Source organism: Fundulus heteroclitus, chromosome 5 (genome assembly GCF_011125445.2).
Source record: "Fundulus heteroclitus isolate FHET01 chromosome 5, MU-UCD_Fhet_4.1, whole genome shotgun sequence".
NCBI classification, from domain to species: Eukaryota; Metazoa; Chordata; class Actinopteri; order Cyprinodontiformes; family Fundulidae; genus Fundulus; species Fundulus heteroclitus.
This window is the reverse complement of record NC_046365.1, coordinates 9,378,992-9,388,060: the sequence shown is the minus strand read 5'-3', so window position 1 is coordinate 9,388,060 and position 9,069 is coordinate 9,378,992. Positions and strand designations below refer to the sequence as shown.

Below are 9,069 nucleotides of genomic sequence, written 5' to 3'. Positions count from 1 at the left end.
GGCTGATATAAACATGTGGTGCTAGAAATTATTCTTTTGTCAACCGTAGTTCCTTTTAAAGGAAACACAGTTATCGTTACCTTGCGTCAGGGGCAAAAACATCGCTGCCACGAAAGAACATGGCGATCAACTACTTATCCGATCATAAAGAAGAGTTCAAGCTGCGGTAGTGTCCAACAAGTGCCAGGCCCGTCTTCTAAAGAGGAACCCAGTGACCACCAGAGCATGGCTTGCTGAGGATCGGCACGGCAGCAGGGACCTATGGAGGATGACGGAGGTGAACCAAAGGCCTAAAGGATCAAAACATTCGCATTTTGGGTCCATGGCAAGAAGATCCTGCTCCACCAGACCCCTGATGGACCACGACTGCACTGCAAAAAGGGAACTAAAAGTAAGTAAAAGTTTCTTGAGTGTATTTTTCCTTGATTTGAGGAGCTAAATAAGACTATTTGCCAATGGAATGAGTATTTATACCCCTAAAATAAGATAATTAGATATCCTACACTTGAAATAAGATGATGGAGATGAATTGTTCCTATTTTAAGTGCAAAAATCTTATTCCATTGGCAAATAGTCTTATTTACCTGCTCTAATTAAGGAACAATACATTGATTTCAAGAAAATTTGACTTGCTTTTAGTTCCCTTTTTGCAGTGTGGGTCACGGATCAGGATTTGGATCATAAAAAGGGCGGATGCTGTAATACTGCTGCTTTGCATGAGCTTTTCCACGGCCATTTCACAGTCAAAACAGTTCAGAAACGTTCCTTTGCTCTTCAGTACACACCTGACTAAAAGGTCCAGGAGCTGGATCAGCGCCCGCGCGCGGGGGGGAACCCCAAACTTCTGCCCGCTTCAGAACGTTTGCCTCCGACTGCGTCAGGCCGACGGTGGCAAAGAGACGTCAACGAGCACGTTTAGGCAAAAACACCAGAAGGTTTGAGGCAAACCGGATTTATTGCATGCAGATGAGAAAATGAAAAGTATTGCATGAACAAGCAGACATGTTGGCGTCGTTACATAATCAAACCACATTTCCAGCGTCACGCTGACTTTCCTGCGACTGTCAGAGGAAAGCACAAACCTAGTGTGTCTTTCTGATGAACTATTTGGTGCTATTTGGTAAACAATACAAATGATCACTCTTCTCCAGCGAGCCACCTTCCGCTTTTGGGCATTTGAAACAAAACTATTAAAATTCTAATTAAAAGTATCAAAAACAGGACGGACAGCGTAAAGTCGAGCAAAAGGCAAAAGCTAGTTAAGAACAAGCAAAACCCTAACTAAAAGATCCTATAAAATATTAGAATTAAAGAACCTGCGAACAGTTTATGACTTATTTATGCTGAACCTGAGGAAATATTTGCCTTTTAATTTATCAAACTGATTCCCTACTTGAGGAAAATAAACAAACCCGTATGATAATATCCTACTCGGAGCTACAACCCAGCTGCAGAAGCTCTGAGCAACAAGCTCTTTTTCTACACTGGCTGTAATCTAGCCTGTGGCTTACTCCTCAGCGTCTGCGAACTGCTCTGATTGGACGGGAACGTGGCAGCAGCGCCATCGGATCGGGTGTGCGTGGTGCACGGCCGGGACGTAATCAGCCTCCGCCAGCGCGTCGGCCCAGTCGCTCTGCCGCAGGGTCAGATCCTGCAGGAAGAAGTGGAGCGTGTCTTCTGGACCTGCGGAAGGTACGGGACACCAGTCAGGGCCTAACAACAGCACCGACACCTATTCTGAGTAGGATTGAAGGTAGGGCTGGACGATAATATTAATACCAATATACGATCAACAGACGTATATAGATAATAGAAAAACGGGGTCAATAAAAAGTTCAATAGAAGAACAGTTTTCCTTTTCTCTTGCATTCTAGCCTATCATGTAGGTTAATATAACATCGTCCCAGCCAATCACAAACACAGACTCAGGAACCAAGCTCCGCCCCCTTTAAAGAGATCAAAGAGCACACTTTTTTTTTCTTTTTTTAAAAAGTTGCAGATTTGGTAAAAAGTTGGTTGAATAAAAGTTTGAGTTTGAATTCGGTGTTTACGTGTTCTGTATCTAAAAATAGGTCGCTAAGCAACAGCATAAAATGGACAGGGCTGCACTTAAAATATGTTTTCAATTTGTTGATAATTATCGATATCGATCAATATGATTTCTATTTTATCGATATGTTTTTTTTCTATATCGTCCAGCCCTAATTGAAGGGTTATCATGTTTTTTCTCTCCGGCGGCATCATGTCTGATCCCTTGAAGCATCAGGACTGCCGTAATAATACAGGCTAGGCGGATCATCCGCATATCATTCACAACGCCTGACATACTGTTACTGTAGCAGAGCGCAGTGACCAAGGCTACATTCACACTGCAGGGTAATGCGACCCATGTCCGTCCTTTTCACGGCAGTGGGAACGGCCCAATACGACCTCTTTTACCAACCCGACTCACAACTAGTCACAATAGTGTGGCTGATCGGTTTGTAGCAAATGTGCGTTGACGCAGAGGTTTGACAAAAGGCTGCAGTTTTACCGTAAGCTGTGGTCAGTGAATTCATCTCTCCCCTGTTTCTGAGAGCGACCTCCTGGATCTCTTCCTCCCAGTCTTCGTTCTCTTGCGGCGCCATCAGGGTGTGCGTGTAACTTCCTGGAGGGTCCACGTCCCTGTCTCTGTGAAAAGACCCGTGTTACCGGATACAACCATGAGGCTGGTTCTATTCAAAAGGTCTGAATCTGTAAATCACACATTTGTTTAAATCCCTCTGCAGGTGTTTTGGCAAAAAAAACAACACACTGCTAAAAATCCTCAGGAAGAAAATGATATTTAGAGGAAGACAGTGACCCTGGCGGCCAATAGGAACAGAAGTCCCAGAAGGAAAACAGGGACAGTGTAACGTGGTAAAAGGAATGGAACCTAGCTTTAAAAGGTAACTGTGTTTTACAATCTTTTAGTTTCGTAATTTCACACAGTAGCTGGTATAATTGGCAAATCCATTGCTGCTACTCATCTACTCTTTACAGAAGGAAGAAGAAAGTACTCCTAGCCCAGGGCTTTGGCGTTAACTTGCATACTTTTCCTGATGAATATGCCACTGCCATAACCTAGATGTACTCTTTTGGTTTTACTTTCTATAGAAGGTACCTCTGGACTAGCTATGCCTTGTTGAGCTGTCATTCACAGAGCTATTGATGCTAACCATAACCATGTTTTTTTTCTCTCTGCCCCATAGAAAGTACCTCCTTCTCACAGATTTTGCAGTTAGCTGCATCTCTTACTAGAGCCGATGCTGCCGTTAGCTACGCCCGCTGTGTTTGGTTCTCATTTCCGTAGAAAGTAATACTGGCTCAGTGCGTTGGTGTTTTGCTCTACGTCCTGAGTGGAAAACTGATGACCGAGCTATTGCCAGAGAGTCCACCTGGCTGAGTGCAGGTAACAAAATCAAACATCCACCAAAACACAAAGGTTGTAAACACTGTGCCACAGTCTGCCAACACCAGAACCGTTTTAGATGGCCTATCAGGGGGAAATGTAAAAGCTAACGTTTCATAAGAAACAACAACATCAGCTACCATAACTATGCAGACGACACACAGCTCTACATCACCATGTCACCAGGTGACTATGGACCACTTCAAGCACTGAGGAAATGTTTAGAAGAAATCAATGCATGGATGTGCCAAAATTTTCTTCAGTTGAATAAAAACAAAACAGAAGTAATAATATTTGGACCAATAGAGGAGAGATCAAAAGTTAGCACACAGCTTCAGTCGCTTCAGCTAAAAACCACTAATCAGGCCCGAAATCTGGGAGTAGTGATGGACTCAGACCTGAACCTCCAAAAGCATCTAAAGACAGTTACAAGGTCGGCTTTTTATCACTTGAGGAACATTTCTAGGATTAAAGGACTAATGTCTCAGCAGGATCTGGAAAAACTAATCCATGTGTTTATTTTTAGTAGAATTGATTACTGCAACGGTGTTTTCACAGGTCTGCCTAAAAAGTGGATCAGACAGCTGCAGCTGATCCAGAACGCTGCTGCCCGCGTCCTCACTAAGACTAAGAAAGTAGAGCACATCACCCCAGTTCTAAAGTCCTTACACTGGCTCCCTATATCTCAGAGAATAGACTTTAAAATACTTCTGTTAGTCTATAAATCCCTGAATGGCTTAGCACCTAAATACATCACAGACTTGTTATCAGTGCATCAACCATCCAGACCACTAAGGTCTTCTGGCTCCAGCCTTCTCTGCATACCTAGAACCAGAACTAAACATGGAGAAGCAGCATTTAGTTCCTATGCTCCACTTATCTGGAACAAACTTCCAGAAAACTGTAAAAGTGCGGAAAGCCTGAGTTCCTTTAAATCAAGATTAAAAACACATTTGTTTAAGATTGCCTTCAACTGTTCTAGTTAACTGAATCACCACTTTTTTGTTATTTTTTCTATCTACATTTTATTCCTACTTGCTTTTATTGTTTTATTTTGCTATATTCTAATCATGTAAAGCACTTTGCGTTGTCTTTGTACTGAATTGTGCTATATAAATAAATTTGCCTTGCCTTGCCTAACGTTTGTGTTTTGGAGATTTGACTAAAGGGCCACGCAGTCCTTAACAAATGTGAATTATTCAGTTGAGGAGTCTGAGAGATGTCTTGGCGCACCTTTTCTTCTTGTCCCTGAAGTATTTCCTTCCCCTTTGTTTCTTCCTGGATGCAGACGAGCTGGGATCTGGTCCTGCTTGTCCAGACGCAGCGGACGGAGTGAGAGCGCCAAACCTGGTGGCACCGCTGGCCGCCGCACAGCCCAGCGCGGCCGCACCTTCGAGTCTTCTGGCAGCGGCACCATCATGGCGTGCTGGAAGCGCTTGTGTCGAAGGGTTCTTCTTCGGTGACACAGCTTTAGTACTCCTGTGGCCGTAGCCAGAGTTATAATAACCATAAATGATGCGCCGGGGATCGGGGCGGTCCAGCGGGCCAGCTTCAGTGCTCTCAGTGGCTCCACGTCGGGGGTCTGTGCCGTTAATCCAACGCGCATCAGGAATGTGGCCGTCGAGCCGATCCTTGGCCTTACAGGTGTTGTGATGAGCTCCCGTCCGCCTGCACTCCAAGCTGAACCCAGACTGAGGCATCCTGTCACACACAGTGGAAGGCTTCATTACACAGCAGGCCTCATGTCTGGAGAGCCTTCAGCAACAACACGTCCACCACTACACATAATAGAAAAGCATAGGCCCAAATTTTCATATCAGTACATCCCTATAAAAACAGATGGAAAAAGTGTTTGTTTAATTTACTGTATATCTGTAAAAATGCTGCAATGTAGAAAAGTCTCAAACCACCACTCTCTTTCACACACTTAGCAGCTATAGGAAGCCCGATCTTTCCTCTTTTAGCTGCTTTTTCATGTTAGCTTCACTTGAGTTCCTGAGCTTTTCAGAGGAACGCTTTAAGCCCTTTAACTCGGACCTACCGACTGTAAAGACATGAATAAGCTCCTAAATGTCAGGCACAACCCAGTGTTGTGTTAATGAGAACCAGGGCCAATTTTAAATGGACTCTTTAGGAACCTCAAAGGAGCTATAAGTGAGATATTTACTGTAAAATCATCTTAAATCACCACCGTTAGGGTGTGAATGTGTGTGTGAATGGGTGAATGACTGTAGTGTGAAGCGCTTTGGAGGTCGTCAAGACTAGTTAAAGCGCTATACAAGTACAAACCATTTACCATTTAAATCATCCTAATTTTTCACCCAGGATGGAAGTTAAATCCCCTTAAAACAATCAGTTCTCTCCATTAATAATAGAGTCAAGTTTTTTCTCCTTTCAAACCTACAGGGATGTTCCGGTTCAGTGTGTAGCCCTTGTTTACTTGAGCGTAGCATTTGGTATTTTATGTTGGCAAAAGAGCAGCAGCCTGCTAACATGGAAGCCAGTAAGAGAACCAGAAATATAACAAAATACAACATCATAGACCTGTCCTGTGTTAGTAAAAATTCAAAATAGCAACACACCATTTAAAAATGGCATATTAGATTGTTGTGATTGGCAAGCTGTAGTACACATCTGAGCCACATGGTGTCAGTATTACTTATAGCTCCTTTAATTCCAGTAACCTCTCAGAAAGTGGGGTTTTCCACCTAAATCCTCTCCTGGAAAGGATCCCTACATTTCCTTGTTTCCTCCAGATGTGGATAACAGCTTTCCATTTAGTTCTCTGGAGTCTCACAGCCTTACAAATCACTTTGTTTTATGTCGGTTGCTTTTTTTTTTTTTTCAGTTCAGGGCATGATATGCTCCCTTTTCAGCGTACTTCAGGTCTGGGAGTGGCTAGCAAAACTCTACAAAGCATGTGCTTAATCACATCATATAACAAATGTGTTGAATTTTATTCCCGCACGGGTCCTGTTTGGATACCTTTATTCTGCTGTAATATACAAGACCATCACTTACAAACTGCACTGTTTCCTCAGCTCATCTCTGTTTGATATTGAAATTAGTTTGATGACTGGAAACATTTTAGAATAACAAAAAAAAAAAGCAGAAGCAGAAGTATTCATAAGTGGCTAATAGTTTCTTATAGAACCTTCCAAGTACAGCTCAAACAAATAAATGTTTTTTCTACTTTTTTTTTGCCAGTCATTTTAGAAAGTGAAACTTTTATTGTTAAGATTAATTTCGCTAACCTTGCCTCCAAGCTAAATTCTTGCAGTATTTGTCTGTTCAAAAACACATGAGAATCCAGCTTGTCCCCTGACCCAATCACGTTGCAGTATTGAGGTTTAAGGCGGGACATACCAGCTGGGATGAAAGCAAGAGCTGCTGAGCCCACAGCTGAACCAACATAATCATGGCAGCGTAGGAGGACGCACCCGTAGCTGCTGCTATCACATCTTTTTTGTCAGAGTCCACGATTTCGTCTTTGACAGAAGAACAGCAAGCAGTGCCTTGACCAGCGTACCTTCATGTGGTTTCTCATGGCGCCTGCTGCTTACGATTTAATTTGATACCGTGATTGGCTAAAACCTTCTTTTGGTAGGCGGGCACTAGATGATGCTTCACCAAATCAGAAGTCCTGCTGAACGTCCCTCCTTTCCCTGAACAGATTCATGGGAGCAGACCTAGATTGATGATGCGCAGAACGAAGAGTGCTACACATTATCAATCTGGCTATCCACGTTCGCATTACATGTACAGCGTAATATTTTAAGCCGTTATTTATTGTCATTTTTATGATTATGGCTTAAATGTGCTGAAAACCCAAAATTTGGTCTCAGAAAATTTGAATATTGTACAAAAGTTAAATATTGGAAACTCGTGGTGTCAGACCCTACTCAGCTAATCCTACACGTAGGGTTCATAATGTCTGATTCCTCGTCGTGTCAAGCTACTGCTGAACAAACAGACAAACAGAACTGGACTGCTGCTCAGTGGTCCAAAGTCCTGTTTTCAGATGGACGGAAAGTTTGCATTTCATCTGGAAATCAAAGTCCCAGAGTCTGGAGGAAGAGTGGAGAGGAGCAGAGCCAATGCTGCTTAATATCCAATGGGATGTTTTCACACTCTGTGATGCTTCAGGGTACCACGTTTCTGGACCAATGGGGTTCCTGAAGTCCACAGTCAACACTGGCGTCTACCAGCAAATTTTAAAGCACTTCCCTTTGCTAAGAAGCTCTGTGGAGATGCTGGTTTCATTATCCAGCAGGACTGGGCACCTTCCCACACTGCCAAAGGTACCAAAGGCTGGTTTAATGACCACAGTGGCAGTGGCGCCTCCAGAAACCTTTCATAGGGGGGGCCTGATGGGGCCACTTAAACTCTTAGGGTGGCACACTGAAACAAAAAGCCATAATTTCAGGATTTTATTCTACTGTTGTAGTAAACCTGCCTGTAGAAAACTATCAGAATGTCTTAAGTAAACGCCTATAACATCTTTTGGTTTATTGTTTGGTTTTTAATGTTACTAATGATCTAATATGCATAGGCCAATAACAGTACATTTTGAGTTGAACAACAATTACTTTTTGTGTAATCATATTAGGAATAAGGTGTACATTTATAAATTTATTGAAAAACAAAACAATTACTAGGGGAAAGTAGAGACTGGCAGATACAAATAAAAGCGTGATACAAGGTCAAGAAGAGCGGCTGCCTTGCTGGCTGTGCATCATGGGATGAAATGCTAAACTGATGCTAGTACAATTTACACTGGCCAGTGGGGTGGCCAGGACATGAGTTTTTATTAATAATATGCAATATTCTAATTCTCTGAGATACTAAACTTTGTGTTAAGCAATATTTCTCAAATACATTGAAATGGACTATACAATAAAACTATACAATACACCTTATTTAAATAAAGTCCCTTTTCGATAATCACATTTATATTAATGCAATTGATTATGACTTTGTCATGCTCTGGAGCCATTTCCTCCCAATTCCTCAACAACTGTTTTCAACTCATGTTTTCAATTGCCATTCAGACTTCCTCCCAAGTTTATTCACTGTTTTGATTCAGCTCAGCGCTAATTTAAAAGTCAGCCTGTCAGGTGGAACCATACCGTCCTCCTTTAATTAGCTAACATTAGCTTAGCGCTCTGATTCGCCGACCGGAAGTTGCTCGGGACAAACGTCACACTAAATGACGAGGTAAAAAAAAAATAGTAATGATAAAAAATTATGAGTTAAATTAACAGCGGTCTTTATCTAAATCGACTATTTTCTTACCTGTACTGACTGACCCCCGCGGAGCACCGAGCGGAAGGAAGACCGGAAGGCGGTCCCAAACTACGTAAAATAAATAACTTACTTCCTTTTTTCACTTGGCAGGTCCGTTTCCGATTTGTATCCATATTATTATTATATTATTATTATTATTATTATTATTATTATTATTATTATTTAGTTTAGTTATTTAGAAAAACAATTTTATGCAGCGTGTGCGTCAATCTTTCTCCTCTGATCCATAGGCCCATGAATGGAAATAAATGGAATTGGATTTTCCTAACTTCCATCTTTGGATATTAGGTATGGAAAAAGAAAATAAGAGCATTAAAAAAATATTTTTATTG

The 9,069-nt window shown here is 42.0% G+C and overlaps 1 protein-coding gene across 1 annotated transcript; it reads right to left on the bottom strand.

Annotated features, from left to right (window-relative positions):
* Positions 1 to 947: 947 nt before the first annotated feature.
* On the bottom strand, positions 948 to 8,787 carry LOC105936675. Its single transcript, XM_036136836.1, has 4 exons — positions 8,726 to 8,787; positions 4,664 to 5,131; positions 2,534 to 2,670; positions 948 to 1,683 (listed from the first exon to the last, which is right to left on the bottom strand). Exons 2-4 carry the CDS (start codon positions 5,128 to 5,130, stop codon positions 1,508 to 1,510), a joined length of 780 nt encoding a protein of 259 aa, XP_035992729.1. The 5' UTR covers position 5,131; positions 8,726 to 8,787; the 3' UTR covers positions 948 to 1,507.
* Positions 8,788 to 9,069: the final 282 nt, after the last annotated feature.

Bases quoted from the DNA above. Each gene is read 5' to 3' on its own strand.
- LOC105936675 (XM_036136836.1), bottom strand. From the start codon at position 5,130: ATGCCTCAGTCTGGGTTCAGCTTGGAGTGCAGGCGGACGGGAGCTCAT. The intron at 2,671-4,663 runs GTGCGCCAAGAC...GTCTTTTCACAG, and splicing joins TTCAGGGACAAGAAGAAAAG to AGACAGGGACGTGGACCCTC. The intron at 1,684-2,533 runs GTAAAACTGCAG...TACCTTCCGCAG, and splicing joins TTCACTGACCACAGCTTACG to GTCCAGAAGACACGCTCCAC.